A 26,118-nucleotide genomic window follows, 5' to 3' on the forward strand; every position below is an offset into this window, starting at 1 on the left:
AGCCAAAATGAGGACACAGCTGCCAGAATCAGTCAGCACATTCCCAAAGGGGTCCTGTGTCCCTTGAGGACAGCCTAGCGTCACTCTGGTGGAGCCAGCATCTCTCAGTTCCCACTCTATTATGGCCAGACTGCCAGATCAGCCAAGTCAACCATTTTAGTTTAGTTCTATATGGTCCTGTCTGTCTCATGCTTCTGGACCCGTTGCAGATGATAGATAAGCAGATCCCTAAGGTCAGACACACACCCCTGTTTCCTGGGAAAGTGGTTTTCTTGTACTTCGAGAATGTTTTCCAGCAAATCAGATGTTCTGTCCCTGCATTTCAGTTCTTCCAGTTTCTTTCAGCCTACTTCAACCAGATGGATTTTCCCATTCCCTCCTGACAAACTATTCTCTTCCCAGCCTGGCTGACTATCGAGCCAACTCTTCAGTCCAGTTCACTAAGCATCCTGTTCCCCAGTCAGATAGTCTTCCTGCCTCCGCCTGTATGCTAGCTTTCTAGCTAACTGGCTACCCTCATTCAATCCTTTGCCCCAGTGGGCAACTCCTCAATCCCTGGCAGTTGATTAAGAAGATCTCATTTAATTTTGAAGCAGTGTGCCTGTAGTCTGGCATGTTTTATCCTATTTACTACAAAATGCATCTACTTACCATTTGATTTCAGTGGGCCTGTACAAAACCAACATACAGAGGCCTGAAATCTGCTTTAGACACAGCAGTCAAAAGTTTGGACCCACCTTCCAGTGTGTCCAAACCTTTGACTGGTAATGTAGGTAATCCACCACAGTGAACATTTTGTGTTCTTTATTTTATTTAAAGCTCCATCATCATCATGTGCAAAGGCATTTGTGGTCCCAATATAAAACTCCTTAGCAATGTCTTCTAGAAATGCTCTGACATTAGAGCTGCAACTAAAGATAATCTCATTATCAATTAATCTGTTGATTATTTTCTTGAGTAATCGATTAGTTGTTTGGTCCGTAAAATGTCAAAAAAATGTTGAAAAATGTCTATCTCTGTTTCCCAAAGCTGAAGATGACATCCTCAAATGTCTTCTTTTGTCCTGACCAACAGTCCACAACACAAAGATATACAGTTTACCATCATAGAAAACTAAATAAATCAGAAAATATTCACATTTAAGAAGCTGGAGCCAGAGAATTTGGAAATTTTCTTCTTAAAAAATGACTCATAACAATGAATCAATTATCAAAATAGTTGGCAATTAGTTAAATAGTTGGCAACTAATCGCTTGAATGACTAATCTTAACAGCTCTATCTGACATATAAGATGCTGAAAGGCATTGTATGCAGGAGCTGAGATTCAAAGCCAGAAATCAAACCAACATGTTTTTAAAGTAAATTAATAATTTTGAACACAGGAAAACTCAAACCTGAAACTCACAACTCAGGAACGCTGTGACTTTTAGAGTTTAGAATCTGATTATTAAAATCTTTTTTGAAAACTCTGACGTCTCTGGCTTGTGTTTGCATTTATAAACTGACAGTGGATTACCAGGTTAATATCAGAAGATACTTGTTAGTTCAGTAGAGCAACGCTGTACTTTACCCGAGGGACCATAGCAATGGTGATCAGGTTACCATTAATGATACATTTCAAGTAACAACTAAAAAACTAGTAATTAATATGCACATAACAAGGAAGTAATGATTCATGATTGTATTTCCCATTTAGTTCCTGATTGTAGAAACAATTAAATAATCATCAATCTTTATTTAATTTGCAAGTTAAAATAAATAATTATAAAAACAGGAAGTTACTCAGGTGCGTACTCAGCCAAAAAATAGTGCATCAATGTCAAAAAGAGATAATGACACAAAAAACCTTATTGAACCTTCCCTACCAAGCTACACAGTCCAAACCAAGTCCAAGTAAAAGTTAGTGATGCATATATTGTGTACATGTGTACACAGATATACTGTATGCATGCGCATGCATATACAGTACATACATGCAAGCATGTATGTACTGTATATGCATGAAAATAGTACACAGATTTAAAGATATCTAGGTAGGGCTGCCACTTACCCAGTTTCATTACTTATTCATCTGATTAAATTAACAAATTGATTAATTAATATTTTGGTCTATCAATCAACTGCTCAGTTAATCTACTAATTGTTTGCACCACTCATTAGGTACTGGAAAAGTCAAAAGTAACTAAATGTAGTAGATTTCAAGTACTTTACTTAAGTATTTTTATTTTACCATACTACATATTTTTACTCCACTATATTTCAGAGAGAATGTTGTCATTTTTACTCCACTACAATTACGTGACAGCTACAATTTTACTTTATAGATTAAAAACTTTCATTCAAAAACACATAATCATCTCATGAATTTTGAACACTCTATCAAACTACATAGTTTCAATTAATTCTAGTTTCACCAGCTGCAACAATAAAATGCTGTTTTAGTATTAATGTGTCAACAATAATAATAATACAAAATAATTTACATAATAATATAAACTTCTAAAAGGGACCCTTTTACTGAGAACCTTTACTTTTGATACTATTAAGTATTTATATTTTCTATGATTCTATATATCTATATTTTTTAACATGTGATATTGTTACATTTATTTAAGTAAAAGGTCTGAGTGCTTCTTTCACCACTGGGCACTGATTCATTAAATAGTATTTACCCACCTTTTCTCCAGTAACTTAACATTATATGTTATTCATAAACCAACATACAGGTTAAAAAAGGTTTTGCAGTAAGTAAAGTTACTCATTTGTCCCATTGTCCATTAAGATTTTAAACAGCAGAAATTAAATGCTGTTGGTGGAACAATATTTAGTCACAGAGCACTTTACAGATGGTGCACACAAGCATGTGCAATACTTAAGCCGTTGGCTGAACGTGCTGCAATATCCTGCGACAATGTGCAATACTGGTGCAAACTTGTTTCCCTGATTTTATAAGCTGTAGTGGTTGTTATCAATGTCATTGGTCTTGTTGTGGTGTTGTGTGGTTTTATTGTGATGTGTGTTTTTTGTTTGTTTTGTTTTTGTATGAATGATACCAGCTTTTTTTTTAAAACCAGTAACTGTCCACAGCTGTCTGACTACGTGACATTTAACATCCTCAACACTTTGTTGTCATTTCAGCACCAGCTCGAGCGGAGAGCGCCATCGCTGCATCTGCGCGCGCACATCGCCCAGCAGCCAAAGAGTGAGCAAACTGTTTCCACTGGGCGTGCTGGGAATGAATGACACCGTTTATCCGCCCGAGAGGAAAACATATAAACTGCCAGCCACATCATGAATACAGGACAGAAGCAGGCCCGTCTAACTGGGTCTAATCTTTGAGTAAAGAAATGCGAAACACTCAGTGGTCTCTCTCTCGCTCTCTCTCTCTCTCTCTCTCTCTCTCCCTCTCTCACTCTCCTTCTCCCGGTGGTCGTTTGTCACCGAGGCCCTTATGTCAACATTGAGGAGGAGCACTGTATCTTTTCTTCAAGTAGCCTAACCAAGTCGCTACGTGTCACTACAGCCTCCATGCCACCGTCACCGATCACAGCCCCCCCAGTTTCAGTCGGACACCCACCTTCTCCTTGGCTTCAACGGTCGGGATGGACGGGAGCAGACCGTTGATGCGGTGCCTCCCCATCCTCTTCCTGCCTCCGCCGCTCGTCATATCGTTGTACAAGTAAAGAGCCACGGCGCCTCCGGTTGCAAGACACATCCCGACAGCCAGACACCTCCGTGTCCTTCCTGCAGCGGCCGTCTGACCGCCGACAAACTCGTTTCTCGCCGCCGACCAGACGTTTATTCTACCTGCCAGCGCTGCCACTCTGCGGAAAGCGGCCATTGCTGCTGTTTCTGTTTCTGCTGCTGCGCTGCCGTGATTATAACTTTGCGGGCAGCAGAAAAACTATCGCGTTGCTTTCATCGCGAGATGTGCGGCCGGCCGCTCGGTTGATGCTGAGGCTGAGAGCAAAGTCCTGCACAGAGCAGAGCATGGATGAATCAGGTCTTATTAACCCTCATCCTAACAACATATTTAACATACAAACCGACTGAGGTCCCTGGGGACCCTAAGAATAAACTACTGCAAGAAACAACCATCAGAGCAAATAGTAACTTATTTCTTCTCAAAACATGATTAGTTATGTAATTAATGTCATCTAAAAAAAAAAAAAATAAAAAAAAACCCAAAACTGATTATTATTATTTTTTATTTTATTTTATTTATTTTTTTATTATTTAGGAAAGTTACAGATAATTTGCATATTGTGTACAATGATAATATATACTTTTCTTTAATACAAATTGCAGCTTTTATCCCAAGTACAATCTTTCCACAAAGTCTTCAAAATGACAGAATGCTCCTACCCCTGATAGTGTGTAATACTTTAAATTAGGAGCCATGGCGAAAATGAACTCAGTAAATAGTTCCATCTATTAAAACTGAATTGGGTGGGGTTCCTCATGATGCCAATACATTGGTATTTTTTAAAAAGCACTAATTAAAACAGAAACAGAAAACAATGATATGAAGTCAATAGGAACAAAATGATTGTCAAATTCATTAAAAATTGGAATTATAGAATAAAACACCTGTGAGATATGACAAAAAGTAAACCTCTGGGGTCTGTGGCTACCCCAGTTGGCAGCATTAAGGTTATACATCCATAGTACAGAGTGGAGAGGATTTGATGTTTCTCTGAGTCAAAGTCAGTAATTAATTTGAACCACAGAGAATTATTAACAGTGATGTGATCAAAGGTGAATCTGTGCGAGTTTACATCAGCCATCAGTTTATATTGTAGAATATATACATAGAATTTAACTAATGATAAACTGGTAGCCTAAAATTGCATATAGTCTATACATCAAATTTATATAAATCAATATAATCTAAAAAATTTAACTGATAAATTAATATCTAAAAGTGTAATTAATCAAGTGGAGATTTTTTTTAACTGTTGTTTTTATTCATTAACTGCTAGTGATAGAAGTTCATATTCAGATATTTTACTACTGTTAGTAAAAATTGTAGTCCTAATCAGCCAGAACAATGTAAAAACACTATTATAAGTAAAAGTCATACTATTCAATACTTAAATGTTTGTCAATCAAATTTGAAGTACACATGAGGAAATATGATGAAGAAAACGTACATGAAATATAAAAAGTTGTCACTACTGCAAAAATGCCCCTGTCAGAATTATAATATTAAACATGATATTGTTGGAATATTAGGCTATTACTGATGTTACTGTGTAATCAGCATTTTCATGTTGTAACTGGTGAAAATTAAAGAACGCAAAGAAGAAATCTATCTAATCTATAACAATGCATCACATTTTAAATTGATATGATGTTTTATATGTAGAACTTAATATTTCCCTCTGAAATGTAGTGAAGTAGAGGAAGTATGATGGAAACACTCAAGTACAAGTACATCAAAAGTGTACTTAAGTACACTTGAGTAAATGTACTTTTCACCACCTCATAGGCTAATACCAAGACAAACTGCCAAACTGAGACACACATGCAAAATCTATCACATTCAAAAGCTACAGCATTTGTTAAAAGTCTACTATATCATGTTGGAATCGACATGAAAGACATCTCAGTTTACATGGGGAAAATTAAAACTGACCAATGATGTCAACATTTTGTCAATCTTCACTTTTCATTGAGGGTCAACGTGGTATCAAATGTCTAGTGGGAAGTACAGGATCAAAGCAGCCAATGGAGAGCAGATATCAAACGAATATCAAAGATGAACTCTCCATTTAAGTCTTTACATGTAGGACTAATGCTAACCTGATGGGGCTTTTCTCATGACTTTGATGCTGAGAGAATAAAGGAGAGAAGTCTAATAGATGGGCCTGTCACCTGTTCACACATGAAGCATGGTGGATCACTCTAACCTATAAGCTGCATTTAGCCAAAAGTTGAAAACAGATCAAACAAGGACTATCAAAACCTCTTGGTAGAAATAAACCCTTTTAAAGATTGAATATACCTATTAAGACCTTAATTTGTTCCTTTGGTTTCTATTTTGCTCACAAGCCAAAGATTAGCTTGTTATGGTGACTAATCATAACAGTAGGTTCCCTAATTGGTTGATGATGACCTTTCAGAAGTTGAAAGTCCCCATTCAGTTTGGCTTATTTGACTCCATTATCTAATCATTGTTTAATCAAATCTTTTTCAGCCATTTACATGTAATCAGGCCCCAAACAGAGAAACATTAGATCCTGGACAACACCTTCATTTGACAGCAGTTTGTCCAAAACAGGACAAAAGCATTTGCTGATTTTTGAACTCAAGGCCTATCTATGGTGTAATAGTGGTAAGTTCTAAGTGTAATTTCTAAGTGGCAAATAGTAGAAATTATGATGAAAGTCTTCATTTTGATGGGGGCCCTCTGGATGCAGCTTTCAAAGACCGCTGGAGTCCCCCAGACTGGAAACAACTTGCATTAATAACCTCTAGGCTACTTATTCAGTTATTCCATTATCCAGGCATTCGATTAGGTTGTAATTTCTTTGTGTGTGAGAGTGTGTGTGTGTGTGTGTGTGTGTGTGTGTGTGTGGGTGGATGCAGGGTGGGGTAAGGATATAACCCTGGGGGCCTCCACCTCCTCCTTCTCCTCCTCCATACAGCAATGATGGCAGCATGGTTGGTTTCACTCTCTGTCCCTGTCAGAAACAAAGCAGTAAACCAAGAAATTATATTTTAAAGCAAACCATGTGACCCTGGGAACTGTTCACTTGCACCTTGTAAGTGCGCGTGGAAATGCGGCGTTGTAGTTGACATCTTCATTGTGGCCGGGTCGATATCCAATACATCAGGATCCGATCAGCCTGGAGGCGATTCCGATCAATCCTGTCTCCTTTAAAAAAAGTTCTTTTTGATGGTCATAAATACTAATGAACCGAGGGAAAAAGGGAGAAGGACGCACGCCACACACATAGATGTCCTCTCAGTCTGTCTGTCTGTCTCACTTAAACACACACATACACACACAGAAAGAGAGAGGGAGTAAAAAGACAGAGAACAACCACACAACATAATCACAATATATAAAAGTATACACTCTTGTCTTTCCGTCACGCTAGAGAAATCGACATGAGTGCAAAATGACCTGCTTATAGCGACCACACACACGCGCGCACACACAAACACACACACACACACACCTCTGCACCTTCAACTCATTTATCAATGCGACTCCCGAGGGAGGGGGCAGCTGTGAGTGCGCGTGCGTTGTGTGCGCGAGCGCGTGTCTGTATAGCTGCCAAAATCAATGCCATATAGGCTACAACACGGGCCCCTGTGCCCCTGTTCAGAGAAAACCATTGTCCATATAAAGCATGTAGACCGCACATTTGACCCTATGTGGCCAAGCGACTCAGATCTGAGTGAGCAGTAAGCTATATGCATGAAGAAGATGTCATATTTGGTGAAAGCTTCAAGTCAAAACCCCATATTTGGACTGGATGACTTCTGTTGGTAGCCCAATCTTGCATTATTAATTGACAATCCACAATTTTATTAACATGCGACCACAATGCAAATAAACGTGAACAGACCAGACCAGCAATACAATCAATTTATTATCTTATCTTCATTTTTACATCACTGGTATATGTTAAGATTCATAAAAAAAAATAGGCTAATGTATGTATGATGTAAATCAAATTAAACCGAAAATCTCTATTCTGTGTTTTCTTGCATGTATGTGACATATTAAATGGTCAGCGGAATGTGTTCAAAGTTATGATCAATGAAAAGATGTATGCATGACAAACTAAATTTATTTACATAAAGAATTAACAGTTACTGAGGGTTTTTTTTTTCTCAAGTCCTCCAAGTGTCAAGTGTCGGGGTATTTTCTAAGCCTGCAGTTCAAACAGGTATATTCCCTTCTTCAGGTTGTTATTGCCTGATCCCCTTACAAGATCCCTCCACTTTGAAGCCTCTGTGTCTTTGATTCGTCTTTTAAGACCACAATTAAGGATATATGGGCTCCTGTTCAAAGCATCTTGGAAAGATCAATGACGGGATTGACAGTCAAGTGATGTCGTTTGCACAGGTGCGTGTGTGGGTGCGTGTGTGTGCAACTGTGTTTTTGTGTGTCTGTGCGGGCGCTGTAAACGTGCGGCTGGCTTACATAAAACGGGGGCCATAAATCAACAACCGAGTGCGAAAATTACGCAAATGGGGGCTTTCCTTCTCTCTCCGCCGCACCTGAGTCATTTCGAAATGGGGGGCGTGGGGCTGTAAAGCGTTTAGGGTAATGGCAATATCACTTTCATGCTGTTTGACATACACACACACACACACACTCTCTCTCTCATTCGCTCCGTGTCCATCTCACACACAGGTTGCAGCTCTGAGTTGCGCACTCTCACAAACACTCGTGCAGTTTAAACTGGCCCGCTGAAGTGCCCATAAACACGTTGAGCTTCTTTTAATCCGTTAGCTGCATGTCAGGCAAATTTCCATTAGTAGTTTTTAATTTCTTCTCTAAGTCCCTGCGCTCTCTCCACTGAAACTGAACATCAAAGGTGAGACAGGAGAACGACGAGCAGGGGGATGAAGGGGCTCCTTTTCAAACGGGAACAGAAATGCGCCATAAAGGGAGGAGATCGGGACGCATTTGCATAAAAGGCAACTCGGGGTGAATTTATATAGCTGAGGAGTATGTTATATAGATGTGGAGTGCAGTAGTACCGGTCTCATGCGCTTCATGCTGCTGCTGCTGCTGCTGCTGGAGGAGCTGAGAGAGCAGAGGGTACCGCAGAAAGAAGAGGAAGAAGTGAATTGAGGAGGTAACGAGAAGGAGGAGAAAGAGAGAGAGAGAGAGAGAGAGAGAGAGAGAGAGAGAGAGAGAGAGAGAGAGAGAGAGAGAGAGAGAGAGAGAGGAAAACCCTGATGTGCACCGGAGCAAAGGGGAGTATCCCGAGGTGAAGAGGAGAGAGAGGGAGCGGACAGAGGAGAGGAGAGAGGGATAAATAGCAGAAGAGAGGAGGAGAAGGGACACGCGTTGCTGCAACCGGGATACCTGCATACATCACGATAACGCGGGAGTTTAACCAGATGACAGTCTAATTAACACTGCTGGAGACTGCGCCAAAACGCGCACTCATTGGGGATTTTTCTTTTTGTCCGCCCTCAGTCCAACTTTTCTTTTTCTCCGTTTCACCGGCTGACCCTTGCTCGCTGGTTCACATCGAGACTCTCTGCTCATCACTTGGATCTCGACTTGGATCTCCTGTGCTGTAAACCGGATCGGGTGTCTTATCTGTGATGGGGGCAGCAGCTGAGGTTGGGAGCTTCAACGGATTTCTGGACAGCTTTGGCCCCGCGGGTGGCGCTCCGGCTCCCGTTGGCTCTCATTTCGTTCTCACCCCAGCCGGGGCGGTGGACTCGGTGACCGGACTGATGATGGGGGGACAGGGGCAGCAGCAGGAGCACCTGGTGTCCGCGGAGAGGCTGTCCCGGAGCCTGGCCGACCTCAGCCATCTCAAGGGGATTCTGAGGCGGCGGCAGCTCTACTGCAGGACCGGCTTCCACCTGGAGATCCGTCCTGACGGCACCGTGCAGGGCACCAGGAAAGACCACAGCAAATTCGGTACAGACCTCTTTACAGTGTATTATTATTACATAACTCTTATTTTTATTTTCTATTAATATTAGCAGAAGTGATAGTAATAGCAGTAATACGAGTAGAATAGCAATTTACTATCCCAGTGTGGATGCTATAGGCTCTGTAACATGCTGACAGGTATCCTTATGGTGGAGGCACACACACACACACACACACACACACACACATTGAGAGAGAGAGAGTGTGTAATTAGTTAAATGTTTTCAACTTAACGTATTTGCATCATCCTAGTGAAAAATTTGATTTAAAAGGGCAAATAAGAGAAGGTGGTGTTGGTGGTTCAAACTCACGACATTGGGGGATCATCACTGCATCAGCACCCACTGGTGCACCCACTTTATATAATCATGTAACCTATTAATATCGCATGATAATAAGCCATACAGACTACTATAATCAGATGCTTATAATATATGTAGCAGCCTACTACTACTGTGATGCCAGCTGCTGCTGCTGCTGTTGTTGCTACACTAAGCTGTAGTCAGTGTTGCCACCAGTAGATGTAATGCATCTAACGAAACTGAATTTATTTATTTTTGGAAAAAGCTTGCCAGGTGTGACAACAGGAGTATTTTATGTTTGCACATTTCTACCACATTTCCTCTTTGAGATTAGATTAAAAGCTTTTTCTTGAATTTACTGGCTAATCTTTAGTTATCAAGATAAACAGCTGCAGTTTACAGATCAAAAGTAGACCGCTCTGAGATTTATTTTACTGCTGCGAGGCTGTAGCACTTCTGGCACTTGATTCATTCCATTTGAGACTTGGATGTAACTTCATGCCAGAGGCCATACCAGACACCCAGCCTTGCTTGTCAGAGTCAGCTGGTTAAATGTACTGGACTTTCTTGTTTTGAGTGCAGGTGAAGTTTGGTCTGACAGTCAGCCTTCTTCATGTGCGGTTTGATTGGTAAATCTAAAGTATTGGACAAATATGTGATATAGAAGGATATTGTACAGGTAGCAGCGGAGCTCTTAATCGTGGCAGATCTAAAGTCATATTGTGCACAGTACTTCAAAGATTCAATACATGTGTGCCATGAGATGGAGTTTGAATGTGTTTATGATGTGTCATTTTGGAAAAAAAGTGTCTGGATGTGATGTAATCTAATGTAATGTGTGTGTTGTTGCAGGTATTTTGGAGTTCATCAGTCTAGCAGTGGGACTGGTCAGCATCAGAGGGGTGGACAGTGGTCTCTACCTCGCCATGAACAGCAAGGGAGAACTGTACGGATCGGTGAGTACACATTATTGAACATGCACTAAACAGATGTGTCCTTCAAACTACGGCACACTCAACATGTCAGATGTATATCTCACTGCCAGCAGGTGGCACATTTTGCACCATAAAACTCACTTTTCCTCTTTCTTTTTCTTTCTGCAGGATAAGCTGTCAGCAGAATGTGTTTTTAGGGAGCAGTTTGAAGAAAACTGGTACAACACCTACTCCTCCAACATCTACCGGCACGGAGAAAAAGGTGCATTTTACTTTGTTGCTCTAAACAAAGATGGGACGTCCCGGGATGGAACAAGGTCGAGGCGGCATCAGAGGTTCACTCACTTCCTACCGAGGCCCGTAGACCCGGACAGGGTACCGGAGCTGTACAGGGACATACTAGGCCAGAGCTGAAACTGAAGGGGTGTTAACCCCTCAGAGTCAGTCTGAGCTGAAAAGCAATCCAAGTGCACCTAACCTCGACCCCCTTCTTTAGGGAGGTGGAAGATCTTGTGGATCTGGACAAAATGGGATCACATGAAGTGCACCAAATCCACACTCCCAACGGCTGGCATGGAGGAAAGAACCAGACCGGCCAGGGAGTTTGACTGAAAAGCACCAGGGATCTGGGAAGATGTGAAGACACTACCTGCTCCCCCAATACTGTCCCTTTATTGGCCTATGCAGAGGCCCTGGTGGCCAAACAGATGGATTTCCTTTGACTTTCCATTTCTTAAATCCAACTACCTACTGGTCAAAACTGCATGTTCAAGGGGACAAAAGTGTGGAACTTATAGTTGAGATTAACTACCAGCTGCTAGTACCTTTTTTTCTGCTCTGGCTGGTACGTCTTGTCATTTCCACTGTTTTCAGTAGGCCTTTTTATTTTATTCTAAACACTACTGTGGCTGCTAAGTAAACTATTTCTTAAAATGCATAATCCACTATACGGTGTGGCTGGTTTACACAAAAAGGTAGTTTCATGCACTGGAAAGGAGCCATGTTTGGTTTGGGAAAATGTTCTGAGAGCTGGTGCAATCACCTGTATCGAACTGACTGTTGTCCTGAAGTGGATGGACTCTGTTTGAAATCGCTCCAAAGACAGACGCTGCTCAGAAAATGTAACTTTTCTACAAAGTGCATGAGGAATAAGAGAAGAAGAACTGGTTCGATGGAGTTTTATATAGAGGACTTCTTCTGTGGTGTCCTGTGGCGGAATACTGTGTGTTCTGTTGGAACTCTAGAGACTCATTCTAGAACCCAGTGAAGGAATTCTGACTGCAGTCAAACACACGAAGCGACAACGACACCTTTTCAAACCTGTTGACAGATTTTATTCTTATTTATGAGGTTTTGTTTCCTAGGACATACAGTATATTTATTTCATATATTTATTTATTTTGAGAATATATTTTTACAGGTATGAGATAAAATAAAAATAAAAAAAAAAACAAGCCATGAGAGATTTCTTTGTGATTTTTCAATTTGTGTGTCATCATGGTGTTTTCTGCTATGTAGCATTCTCACAGACTGATTGAAGGATGTACTTTTCACGTCAGTTTTTCCTGACTTTTTGTTCACAGTGTGGGACTTTAAAAGCATTGCATCTCTAGGATATAATTAGCTTCAAAATCAGTGATATGAGTGAGACAAAAAAAAACATCCTTTCCCAGTCAAAAACAGCACAGTGCAGTTTTTAAACATGGTTAAAATGGCACTTGCACTCATAAAGTTGGGGGAAAGAGTGGTCCAAATTGATGCAACAGATGCCGAGACATCCCGGCATTGAGTCACACCCCAAAGCCCTGTATCCTACAATTTACAGCTTTCTGTTAAAAATGAGATATCTCCAATCCCAAGCTAAGGCTGCTCAAGTGATGAGTCATTTTCTCAAACTTTGTAAAGCTCCTCCAAAGCCACGGAGAACATCATACAACTTTTCACAGACTGAGAAGTACTCCCTGCGACTAGGAAATTGACTCTGGCATGTAATATTGGTGAAGCGACCCTTTAATATAGCCATCCGTATCTCAAAGTACAAACAGCACAAACCTGCATATCGAATTCTCTCTATATCCATTTATGATCGATTGGCTGTCGGATTTGTCCTGGCTGATGATGTCCATGAGGTCGGTCAGTGAAAAAACAAAGCATTTCACATCTTGTTTGTACTTTAATGCATCAAAGTCAAGCAGTATCATTGGCTGGCACATATTCCATTATTTCCAGCCAAGTCCTCCATCTTTTGACTGTTTAGACAACTACTGTAGCTACAACTACCAATGTGTTGGTAAGCAGTGTGCAAACACTCAGAAGAACATTTTAGCTTGATAATGTAATTACAGGATGGATTGATTAAACAAATTATAAAGACTGGGTCATCTGTACTGTTCTGCTGAGATATGGCTCAGTCCTACATTTATTAATACAAGTAGCTTTTTGTTTGAAGCTGTCACTGACAAGGACTGTGGAGCTACAATATGGTCACCTTGTTACAGGTTAGATATTGCTACAAGTAATGTGTCATTTGGTAGCTCACAACTCCAAACCAAGCCTATAGAAACAAAGCAAAAAGAGCAGATCCACATAAAAATAGATTGCTAGGTTGCATGCTGTACTTTCCCCACCCACTACAGCAGTACCAATAACTAAAGGACCGTTCTTTGAGATATATATTTTGCCACCATCCAGGGAGGCAAAGAGATCAGGCTCAATTACAGTTACACACAGCTGAAGCTGCAAACTGTCTTTAACTGCTGGACTTGGACTGACAGAATGAAATAACCATGACGCTACAAACTCCTCCATGCGTTATTAATGTCACATTCAAACGCATACCTCCAAATCATTCAAAGCCTTTCACACACACACACACACACATACAGACACACACACACAAACATGAGCGTGTTGCTCACCTACTTCACATTAAGGTTACTAAAAATTTATATTAAGTGTTTCCAAATCCTTCCTTTGTGCAGTTTCCATTGTTATTAATGAAAATCCATATTCTATAAGCAGTTAAAACATTTTTTGTAGATGAAATAAGTGAAAGGATATTTAGTTTTTTCCATTTCAGCTACCCTTTTAAAGAAATATGTCACACACATGGACATGAAGGGAAGACAGTGGAAAAGAACAAGTGAGAGAGGGAGGTGACAAATATTTAAGAGTATGGTTCATCCAAAACAAATAGAGTGATGGGAGTAATGGGAAAGGAAGAGAAAAATAACATGAAGTCATCCGTGTAAAGAGTCAGCACGCGCTTCCTCTGACAGACACCACAATTAGACAAGTGACTGGCAGGCCGAGTGCTCTGCTGCACTCTTTCATCCTCCCCTTCATCATCCCGTTATCGCTCTCTTCATCCGCCTGTCTCGAGTGAGTCATCCCTTGTTCTTATGACACCTGAGACGTATTTGTCCAGATGTCACTCTGACATATACAAGAAATAGGTTAGACAGAAAGAGGAGTGATGGTGTTAGAAAATGATGCAGCAAGACAGAGAAAGACAGGTATGAGCGAGCGAGGTGTGTGATAATTGTTTTGCAGTCTCTTGAAGACAAAGAACACAGCTTGATGGCAGTGTGAACAGAATATTTTTCTGAGTTGAGGGACGAAGTTCAGTCTCGACCCTGGAAACAGGTAGATGACAACATCTACAATTCCAAGACATCTGGACAAACTCAATCTCCTGGTGGAGATGATGTGATATAATCATAAACTCCAGGACAGCTACTAAAAAGACCTTGACTTGAGATTGTTTTGTCAATCTCGTTGTGTTTGTCAGTGTATCTTTAAGAATTATAATCATTCAACTGTAATCTAAAACTGGAGTGAAACTGGATTAAGCATAATTCAGTTACTAGAGCTCAGTTACTTGTCAATCTTTTGAATTACTGCTCACACAAGACTAGAGTTACATGAGGACCACATGTGATGCAGGAATTTACCCTCCATGTTATGTGTAGTCACCTTTATTCTACTTCGCACAGGCGAGGCACTCTAACAGGCTCTATAGGCTTATGCGAGTGGAGTGTGACGCTTGGACCCTGCTTTGTTGCTCCAACAGGACCTCTGTACACTGTGGATGGGAATGAAAATCCTGACTGACCTTACACATCTGGCCTATGTTGGTCTGACACCAGTGGTGGAATGTAACTGAATACATTTACTTAAGTACTGTACTTAAAGGGGACATATTATGTTTTTTGTGATTTTCTGTTATTTGTATACTGTTATGATTTCGGATGTGTATGTTAAACATTGTCAAAGTTCCAAAACTTGAGGTTAATGTATGTAGAAATGCTCCCTGCGAGTCAAAAGCCCAGGCTGACAAGTTCACATTTCAAGTAAAAAATGAGAAAAAGTAGTAATACTACAATAGTTTGTTGTATGGTTTGTTGACGTAGCTTCTGAAACTGGTTGATGTCTCCTGAGGGGCATCTTCCAAGAGCTGGCCAATCAGAACAGAGTGGACTTCTTGGGGGGGTGGCCTCAAAGAGACGGGAGCTAAAACAGCCTGTTTCAGACAGAGGCTGAACTGAGGGGCTGCATAAAGGGCCTGTACAAGAAAAAAAGGAGTTTTTTGAACTGTAAATCATGCAAAGATATTCCAGTACACTTGTAAATGTGCATAATATCCATCCATCCATCCATCCATCTATCCATTTTCCGCTGCTTATATGGCATCAGGCTGAATAAGAAAAACCAGACATCCTTCACCCTGGCAACGCTCTTCAGCTCCTCCTGGAGGATCCCAAGGCATTCCCAGGCCAGAGGAGATGTGTAGTCCTTCAAGCGTGTTCTGGGTCTGACCCGGGGTCTCCTACCGGTTGGACATGCCTGGAACACCTCCAGAAGGAGGCGTCCAGGATGCAGCCAGGTGCCCAAACCACCTTAGTTGTGTTCTTTTGATGTGAAGGAGCAGCAGCTCTACATCAAACCTCCTCTTGGATGTCAGAGTTCCTCACCCTATCTCTAAATCTGAGCCAAGACGCTCTTCGGAGGAAACTTATTTTGGCCACTTGTATTTGCAATCTCTTTCTTTCAGTCACTACCCAAAGCTCATGACCATAGGTGAGGGTTGGGACATAGAGAGCTTTGCCTTCTGGCTCAGGTCTTTCTTTACCTTGTTTTTGTGTCGATTGATTTTAGCACTGCTAATGAAGCTCTGCTAATTTTGTGAGGAACACATTTAATTTCCTGTAAATTCTTCACAATAAAAATCTCCTGTTATGTAATCATTTAAAAGCTTTTAATTTGTAGCAGTAAAGAAAGAAATGTTGGGTTTGCCTCAGCAGTAACTTTACACTATGATGTGTGCTGCCCCTCAGCAGGCTTCCGGAAAGCTGGCCAATCAGAACAGAGTGAGCAGAGTGAGGGGGTTCTTAAAGAGACAGGAGCTAAGAGTGCCCGTAATGAGACAGAGGCTGAACTGAGGAGTTGCATAAAGATGATAATATTTCTGCACTTTTACTGAAGTACAATCTGAATGCAGGACTTTTACTTATAATGGAGTAAATTTTACATTGTTGTATTACTACTTTTAAGTAAAGGTTCTGAATACTTCTTCCACCACTGTCTGACACTGGGATACATCAGTTCAGATGGTAAGTGTCAGATTTGTCTTCAAACTGTCTCCAGCTGCATTTCACATCAAGGAGATTTTGCCATGGAGGTCGGTGCCTGCATACAGGCTCATCGGCTCGGCAACATGTTTCAGATAAGATTACAGAGCACTGCGGTTCACATCTGCCCAGTTGTGCAGGCAGGGGTGTAGCTACATTGTGTCTAGTTAAGACATGGTTCAGTGTGGGCATAATCCTCTGATAGGGGTACACAGTGTAGGATGAGAGGGAGAGGACATCAGAAAGACAGCTCCTGAGTACCAGCATATGTACACTGACTGAGCGTGTGTCTCAGATAGAGGGAGAGAGGAATGACTTGAAAGTTTGCAAGAAACAGGTGGGTTTCTGAGAAGAGGAATTACCAAAAGAAAACCTGTATGTGGGTTCTTAGTGTTGCTAGCCTGTCATGTTACAATCTTCCTTTGAAGTGTGTGTGTGTTGGGAAGGAGGGGGGGCATGTTTATGTGAGTCAAAGTGACTGCATAGATTCATGTCAGCACAACTTCTGTGTGTGTGTGTGTGGTGTGTGTCTGTGTGTGTGTGTGTGTATGTGTGTGATCTGTAAATCTGTGTGAAGGTGAGCCAGGGGTTCTCCTGACTAGAGGGCTGTCTGACTGATGTGTGAAGGCTTGTGTGTGTTTTAGTGTGTGTGTGTGTGTGTGTGTGTGTAGTGCCCTGCCTCCACCCCCCTCTCCACTCTCTGTCTGTCCTCTGTGGGGTTTTCCATCGACTGGTGAGACCTCCACTGTTAGATCCAGCAGGTAATGGTCCATGATGAGATAACCAGAGCAGGAAAGAAGTAAAAAAAAAAAAAACAACTTGTCATCTCTTCCTCACACCCCTGTGGTCTGTCTCTTTAGTGTGCTGTCCAGTAGAAATCCATAAAAATTACACATCTTCTCATGTTGGTGTCCAACAAGAAAATCCTCAAAACCTTTTAACCCAAATGGCTTTAAATGTGTTGTGATAAAAGTTAAAAATGTCAAAGGAGGAATGGTTGTGTAATCATCTTCAGGTACCTTCAAAATTGACATTTTAGAGAATTTGTCAGTGTGAAAACAATTCAAACACTTTCCAGCCACTGTGCCTTTTATGTGCCTTGAAATGTGTGTGTGCATGTGTGTGTGGTTTTTTGTTTTCCTCAACAGGCAGGTGTAGAAGTCAGTGATCTCTGCTGGTACGTATCTACGACTGGCCAAGTCCACACAGGTGTTCTTCCTGCAGTCGTCAACACAGACACGCACACTCACACACACTTACGATATGCGCACACCGTCTGTCATCTCCTCTCTATGCGTGAGATTAGTGGTGCTGTGGGAGTGACTCAGCTGTGGTGAATTCAGACAAAAAAAAAAGTGTCCTTCCTAAATTCTCAGATGTATTAGACAGCTATGAACTCATCCAACTTTTGACTAACAAATGACTTAAGCTCTCTTAACTCTGACGTACCCACCGATGGCAACATGTTTCTCAGAACGTTAGCAGCAAAGCACTGTTCAAACCCACAGAAATTTCATATATATTTATTTTGAATATCCTAAAGTTTTCAAATGTACCAAATATGTCATGATGAATTTTGCCCTGTGTGCATCCTTCCATTGAAGTACAACAGGAAAAGATCCCCTTTGTGGTAGGAAGAAACCAATTATGACTGTTGGTTAGAGACAAAGCACAAACCAAACACTCTCCAGTGTTGAAGTTGTATACTTTGTACACCAAACTGTCCACCCTGATCTCCTCTCAAACAGTTTCCGCTATACTGGAACGCACGCTATGTCCACTTCTCAGGCCGAAACATTAGCCTGTGACATCTGCAGGATCCTGAAAATGCCTTTACAGATACAACAAGCTGTTGGATAACAGTTAAATATAAAGTTCTGATTTTCTACCTAGGTTTGCATTGGAAATGCTAATCACAGAGTAACCTACAGAAGTAGCAATAGAGGCTACTTCCATTTTTGCTACTGAAAGAGTTCAGTCACTACATGCATTACCACAAGAGCTTGTTTTAAGATAGATAGCTACACTGTGCATAAATGTATTTCATAAAAATGTTGCACATTATTACAAATATGTAAAAAGAATACTTCTTAAAAGAATAGAAAGTACAGTTGAAACAGTGTAAGGAAGCTGGTTCAAATTAAGGCAGTAAATTAACTCCGAAGACACAACAATAAACAGTCAAACCACATCACAGGCTAAAGTAAACCAAGTGTACCTGATCTACGTCCCCCAACACACTCACACCCTCCTGCTGTTTTTCTCTCGGTCTGTTTCAATGAAAGAGTGTTACCTGACATATTGCAGATGAAAGATTAACACCGGCGCACATATTTTCAACCCTGTTATCATCGACCGTTCTGAAGCAGTCGTTGAACATGTCGAGCAGAAGGCACAGCGCGGATTCCATGTCAAATACCCATCTAACCACTGTCTTCAGCTCATATCCACAAACCTTAAAACCACAAATTACACACAACATGGGTAGGACATGAAATTGGCCAGAGAATGAAAGCTAGTTCTGTCAGACACCAAGATATATAGATTACGGATTGCATGTTTTTTTAAAAAATTTTAATATTCACTTCTGCTCAGTAGAAACCTTGTGTCTATAAAAAGCAGCATTTCAGGAATTTAGAATAATATCTTTTCTGACAAGATGATTATAACACTCACGATGCGTTTCAGATATTATACAATAGGTGTGAGATTAGGTGAAGATTTTCTTTGGCCCTGAGGTCACAACACTTTGCCAGCACATAAATCCCTTTTAAGTTGAGTAAACATATCAACAGACCGTAATTGATGCTGCAAAAGTTCTACATGAAATCAATGGCTTGTCTGTGGCTGCAAACAGTTTCTACCTTCTAACTTTAATTAGATTAGTTGACTGAATTATGCTTACGGGTGAATGTTTGCCAGGTAAAATTAACAACAAACTCAGCTGAACCTGCAGGTGCGAATTCACAGTAACAGGTTTTTTTTGTTTTTTTAAACCTGTTCAGGAAACGCTCATTGTTTGGATGAACTCAAGCAGAATAACCACCTAATCTGGCAAAGCTGCATGTCCTCTGCCTGACAGTTTAAGTTCATTTTCTCCTTTGAACTAAGATGTGTGGAAATCTCTCATTGCAGACACTTTTTACTCATCCATCAAGATTTTTGTGTTACATGTTTATTCGAAAATATGGTAAAATGAGTTCAAATTATCTTAAATATCTAATTAGAACATTATTAAAACAACTATTAGGCAATCCAGCTGCAGCAGCTCTGGTACTTTAACATCTTCTTCTCTTTTATTACAACACATTACTGGTACTAACTCAATGTTAAGTCCACACATATGTTTATCTCATCAGCATGCCGGTTGCACTCGAAATACAACTGTAGTTTAATGGCTGATCCCAAATACACTTTCCTGCTGTTGTAAATATTTAAAAATGTGGTATTCAAATGTGTATACACAGCTGAAAATATCTGCTCCTGTTTGAGTATCTTTAATTAAAACTACAGTGCAGTACAGTAGTACTTTTTTTTTTTTTAAAGATTTCCGACTTGGAGCTGAGTGCAAGGACATGGTGGGGAAGTGATGTCTGATGAATAATGAAATCAAAAAATATTGAATCATTGTTCGGTCTGTGGATTAGAAGCATCTGTGTCATTGCACCGAGAAAAAGTGTGAACTAAATTCCGAACTAGATGAAAATTTCTGTCTGAATCAACATGTTTCTGAATTTTTCCTTTTAATACTCCTGTCATCCATGAACAAATAGCTCACCAGAGGTGTAACGACAGCTAGCGTGAGAGTGGAAGTGCAGAAAAAGAAGTATTGGGAACTGAACCAATAAGAAGTGTGGAGGAGGGATAGACAGGATTAGAGATGAGACAGCAGACACTTATTCCCTGGTGGTTCTCCACCCTTGTGGTGTAAAATCATTTATGTGGCTTATGGAGGACATGTCCGCTCAATGCTATGGATTCACAGACAAATTCACTCTTAAATTCTTAATAGCAGTGGAAACATCCATTAACTTGCCAGACAAAGACAGGAAAAGAGAGGGAGGGAGAGAGAGAGAGAGAGAGAGAGAGAAATAAACTTAGAGGAAGAAGAGAAAACTGTGATTTTAACCCACACATGTGCAGTATACAATATGTCAAAACATGTCCAATTCATGAATCATACATTTATTTAAAAGCTAGCACAACACACAACACGCAACAGTCATTCAATTGAATTCATCAAAAGAAAAAGATTGTGAAAGATAACGAGATGTGTAACATGCATGGCAGCATTTGTAAAGAAATATTTAAGGCTGATAGAACCTTCTCATCTACCACTACAGCCCCTGATACTTCATCATGAAGTATTTTTCTGTAACATTAAATATTCATGACTAAATGAGCAATAATCAAAGTTAAAATTCAGGAAATAAAACATCCTTATTATTCATTAAGACTTGAATAATGAAAAAGTCAGCTAATATGCTTTATGTGCTAGTTGGATTAGATTTGATTGGCAACATAAGAACCCAACAATTTTCTCACAATTTTCACCACATTTTGATTGAAATTTTGCTAAATCCTCATTGGTGCACACAAGTATGCCAGCCTATGCCAGAGGAGTGGGACATTTTTCCATTGAATCTTGAGTGCAACACCTTAACCACTCAGCCATCCTGGTCATAATCAACACATCATAGATCACGATAAAGCCTGTGAGATTAGAACATTTTCCATCATTATTTGTCCTTCTGGGTTATGGAAATCTTGCAGCTGCAAAAATGTGTTGTTTTACAAAAAAATATAGATCACAAACAATATAAAATTGACATATATCATCAGAAATATTTTGTATTCTTTAAAATAATTACTTCCCTCCTAAATTCTCACCTCTGAGGGTCACAACCCTCTGGACCCTCCTAAATACTCAGCAGACCTTGGATTCAATAATGGCCAAAGCTATATTTTTATTATCAGCCTTCACGGGTAGTCTAACACCACTCAGCCTCTGGGGGTACACACACACACACACACACACACGCACACACACACACACACACACACACACACACACACACACACACTGGTTGGAAGTAATTAAAGCAAGTGGAGCTAAATTGAAGTATATTGAACTCATCTCTCACACGCTCCCGCTCTGTCAATAGATCACTCGCCAAGCGCTATCGACCGCTGCAAAGACTTCCCTCTGCAAAACACTCCTCTCTGCAGTGTGTGTGTGTGTGTGTTTGTGTGATGTGAGTGAGAGAAAAAGGGGGCAAAGAGGCAAGACAGGAGAGAGAAAAAAAAAAAAGAGCACAGCATAATTTGCAAAAGGTAATTTTAGAATTGCCCTTCATGCTGCTCTTTGTCTCTCAGTTTCTCTTCATCCCTCATTTCCTCTCTCTACCTCTGTTTTCCTCATCTTTTCCTGTCACCTCATGTGCCCTCCTCTCTCCCTCTAGCTCCTCTGTTTTCTCCTTTCTCTCTAAATCCCTTTATCCCTATCTATCTTGTGGGAGGGGTAATGATTTTAACTAAATGAGAGTCTTGCACTTCCCCACCCCACTAGATTAACGGATCAATGGAACAGCATTTGTGTGTTCGTCTGGGGGGTGGAGGGGGTGGCCTGTGTGTGTGTGTGTGTGTGTGCATGTGTGTGTTTGTGTATGTGTGTGTTTGCTCAGTCCACACAGACTGTATAGTCATCATATAGGCTATACCCAACATCCCAGGTGACACCGCACGGCAACCGAGGACAAAGCCCTACTGATGAGAAACGACAAGAAAAAAATGACAGCAGAGGTTTTCCAGAAACAGCAGGGGAGTAAGAAGCCATGGATTTTCTATCGAATATTCGGTAGGAATTCTCCACAAGGTCTCGACATGACAAATGTGTGTCAAACGAACCATCAATGGCGGAGGAGAAGAATGCCTCTGCTGCCTCTATTGAAATGCTTTTCCCCTCTGCTTGATGTGAATTCAATTGGAGTCGAATTGATTATATCCTATTTGTAATCAATCCTAAGTGGGTTTGCATCCACTGGCTCAGTCCTCCCGCTGTGTGACCGAGCTGCTGCTCCACTAAAGCTTTTTTTTTCTCCACTTTCTGCATACATTCCTCTCTCTCTCTATGTTTTGGTTTTCTTGTGTTTGATATGATTGATAAAAATGTGTCAAATGGAAACATAACATTTTGGTAAGAGTTGTCAAGGATCTTTAAATGGTTGATTCACCCAAATCTCCAAACACATATTTTCCCTATCTTCCTTATCTCCCTATTCATTCCAATGAGAGTTGTTTACTGAAGCGTACATCGAAAAGTTTCCAAGGCGTCCATGTTTTTGTTTTTCTCATGCATGAATAACCTGAAAATAATTTACTAATGGGGCTCTATCAGACATTTCACAAAATTTTATCGGACAAAAAACTCAAACTCTGATAAAACATTTTGGGGCGTTGTCATGCTCAGAAAAGATTATTCATCATTTTACAGCCTTTTTTTTTTTTTGGACCAGTGTTTGTCATATGATCCTACAATACCGACTCCGGCTAACCTGCTACATCAAAATCACCTCGAACTCCAGCACTTTTCTTGGTGTCTTGAGTTTTAAACTAAACAGCCCTGTGTTAAAACTCTGCATGGGGCTACATTGGTGGCGACGTGTTCCTATAGCTACCGGGGAGACATGAAACAGGATTTTGCAACTCTGGAAAGTTATCACAGCTGCAATCGTCTTGTCTTTCATTGTGACAATTGCAAAGTAAACACAAGAGATACAGCAACCACGTCCAAAGTAATCCACCAGGAATGTGCTCTGGCATGTATTTGGTTAACCAACGCAGCGCCTTGCCAGATGACGCTATGCTGAAAGTTGAGCCAGGTTCAGCTTATTTGCAATTTTTTACCAATGAAAATGAATGAATAGATGAAAGTGCTGCATATTTTTTACACAAAGCTGAAAGGACAAGTGTGCAGAGTTTAGGTGGATCAATCGGCAGAAATGGAATATAATGTTTAAAATTATTTTTTCATTAGTGTATAATCACCTGAAACTAAGAATCATTGTGTTTTGTGTTACCTCACAATGAACCCTTTATATCTACATACCGAGCCCGTCATGTTGCACCGCCATGTTTCTACGGTGGCCCAAAATGGACAAACCAAACACTGGCTCAAGAGAGAGGGCCTTTTTTTCACAGGTTTTGCAGCCACCGTCGATTCTCCTAAGTGCTTAGAGGGGGAGGGCGAAGGTAGGGGTATTAATTTGGTTGCAATCTGTCACCTCACCGCTAGATGCCACTAAATCCTACAGACTGGTCCTTTAAGTTGGTCTGAATGTGGCCTAATGTTTAGTTGCCCACAGGTATGGTCACATCAGGTTTCAACATGTGTTTTGCTTTACCAGTGTGCATGGAACATGAACTGTACATGTGCGTCCATATGTGCATGATTTCTGTTCAGCGTGGAGGGCCTATCAAAGCGTGGTGGTTTCCTCCTGTTAGTGTGACAGCTCTTAAGCCTCATACATGAAAGACTGACAGGGAAGTTTTATTGCACCTTTACTCAGGGCAAGTGTGTGAGTGCATATGTGTGTGTGTGTGTGTGTGGTATTTTGTTCTCAGCCAGGAGAGGTGTAGACAGCGGTCAGGCTGAAGACGTGCCAGATTTTAAGAACAAAACATGACTTCCCAACAACGCAGCCCTCCACAGTGCTTTTATCTGTTGCTATTTCATGAAACATGTAGCTGTCAGTACAAACACAAAAGAATTAATCCTTACACACAGACAGAGTTTGGCTGCTTGGCTGTTTGAATATTTCTGGATTAAAGCTTCTGACAGAGTGCATTACATTGAATGCAACAATATCATGCCAAAATAGAGATGCCAAATAATGGATTTTATTCTTAGCAAGGTGGAATCTGAAACAGTAGATTTTCATGAATATGTCAGAAACGAATGAAAAGAAAAGACAGGGTTGTCTGAGGAATTTTATAGAAGAGGTGGGCCACCTCACTTGAAATAAAGACCACTTCAACTTCAGGAGAAAAGAGCAGTGCTGTACCATACAGCAAATATATTTAATGAGGCTATTATTTAGGCAGACAACTACTGACTAAGGCTGAAATGTTTCAGGCTCTGGATGACTTGCCGCCTCTGGAAAACAGTTTCCTGGGGAAACCCTGACAGAAATCCTGAAAAGGTGGATTAACTGTTCAACATTGCCAAAAACGTCTAGCCTACATACTTTAACAACATTAATCATGTTCACATGAATACAAGTAACTTGAGTACTGGTGATTAACTTTAATCTTACACCTGCATTTGGTATCAAGTCAAACTTTCTGGCCCCTTCAGGGCAGCAGAAACAAGCTGTGAACAAAACACACTGAACAAAACACTGACATATTTACCTTCCTTACCTTTACCACACCTTTTAAAAGGGACATATCATGTTTTTGTGTTTTTGTCATTTTTATACTGTTGTAATATTGGATGTCTATATCAAACATCATCAAAAGTCCAAAACTTGAGGTGAACATATGTAAAAATGCTCCCTGCAAGTCAAAAGCCCAGCGCTTCAGCCTGCTCTGAATGCTTCATTTGCGATGTTATATCCCGTCCTCCTCATGATGACGTCAGATTGTTTGCGCATGTCTACTGTCATATTTCTGATCAGATTTGGGTTCAAACATGTACAGATGTATTTGAGAAGTTTCCATTTCGAGTAAAGAACAAAGAAAACAAGTGAAATCCAACCACTGCTGTTTGTTTACATCACCTCCTGAGTCTCCAAAATCTGCCGAGGAGCAGCTTCTTGAAGCTGGCCAATCAGAACAGAGTGGGCTCATCAGGAGGCCGGCCTTAAAGAAACAAGAGCTAAAACTGCCTGTTTCAGACAGAGGCTGAACTGAGGGGCTGCATAAAGAAACATTATAAGATACATAAGGAGTTTTTTGAACTGTAAACCATGCAAAGATACTCCAGTGCAGCTCCTGAATAAAAATATGAACCTGGAAATGCAATTAAGTTGATAAGATGAATTTGTGAGCAAACAGTAGACTATTTACACACCCAACAGGCATGGAGCAACATTAGAATTTATTTTGAGTGTTTATGTCCAGATAAATGTAAGTCCAGTATTCAGTCTTCTAGTAGCTCTGTTTAGCTCTCCACCCACTCCTGAGGGAAATATCTGGCTCTTTAGCAGCTAAATAGTCCAGCAGAGGGTAACACCAGTCTGGTGATAATTCTCTGTGGGTTTGTTATTGCGAGTGACCTCTCTCACGTTACCCATAGTTATGTGATCCATTATTGATACTGATATATATTCATTGAGTAATTTGTTTATTTACATAATTTGCGAGTCATGTCCAGGAGGCTGTTTGGTGCCTACATGCACACGTTCTGTTGTGACATGTGTGTTTACTTCAGGTTCACTCATTGACCTTCAAGGTGCATCCAAAAGAATGTTTACATGACAATAAATAACAACGAGGGAAGTATTGCCCAAATAAAATTATAGCGTGCATGTATAGCATGTATGCGCTGCATGTGGATGTATGCACACAAGTGGACACACAAGATTCCTGTTAAAACTCATGCAGCCTGT

General features: G+C 40.6%; 2 protein-coding genes across 11 annotated transcripts in view; one reads left to right on the top strand and one right to left on the bottom strand.

The window, feature by feature from the left end:
* micu3a (mitochondrial calcium uptake family, member 3a) overlaps window positions 1-3,901 on the bottom strand; it is a 31,916-nt gene extending 28,015 nt beyond the window's left edge. For 5 of the 10 annotated variants that reach the window (XM_067582044.1, XM_067582014.1, XM_067582024.1 and 2 more), the window contains exon 1: window positions 3,578-3,900. In XM_067582044.1, the coding sequence (XP_067438145.1) occupies window positions 3,578-3,841 (264 nt within the window). In that variant the 5' untranslated portion in view covers window positions 3,842-3,900. Of the gene's footprint in view, window positions 1-3,577 lie in introns of all 10 variants that reach the window. The other 5 variants (XM_067582069.1, XM_067582054.1, XM_067582075.1 and 2 more) reach the window with 3 other exon arrangements.
* Window positions 3,902-8,017: 4,116 nt separating this feature from the next.
* Window positions 8,018-12,315, top strand: LOC137180530 (fibroblast growth factor 20-like). Its single transcript, XM_067585922.1, has 3 exons — window positions 8,018-9,625; window positions 10,795-10,898; window positions 11,046-12,315. Exons 1-3 carry the CDS (start codon window positions 9,301-9,303, stop codon window positions 11,289-11,291), a joined length of 675 nt encoding a protein of 224 aa, XP_067442023.1. The 5' UTR covers window positions 8,018-9,300; the 3' UTR covers window positions 11,292-12,315.
* The last annotated feature ends 13,803 nt before the right edge of the window (window positions 12,316-26,118 follow it).

Source organism: Thunnus thynnus, chromosome 3 (genome assembly GCF_963924715.1).
Source record: "Thunnus thynnus chromosome 3, fThuThy2.1, whole genome shotgun sequence".
Taxonomy (NCBI): domain Eukaryota; kingdom Metazoa; phylum Chordata; class Actinopteri; order Scombriformes; family Scombridae; genus Thunnus; species Thunnus thynnus.

Bases quoted from the DNA above. Each gene is read 5' to 3' on its own strand.
- LOC137180530 (XM_067585922.1), top strand. From the start codon at position 9,301: ATGGGGGCAGCAGCTGAGGTTGGGAGCTTCAACGGATTTCTGGACAGC. The intron at 9,626-10,794 runs GTACAGACCTCT...GTGTTGTTGCAG, and splicing joins GAAAGACCACAGCAAATTCG to GTATTTTGGAGTTCATCAGT. The intron at 10,899-11,045 runs GTGAGTACACAT...TTCTTTCTGCAG, and splicing joins AGGGAGAACTGTACGGATCG to GATAAGCTGTCAGCAGAATG.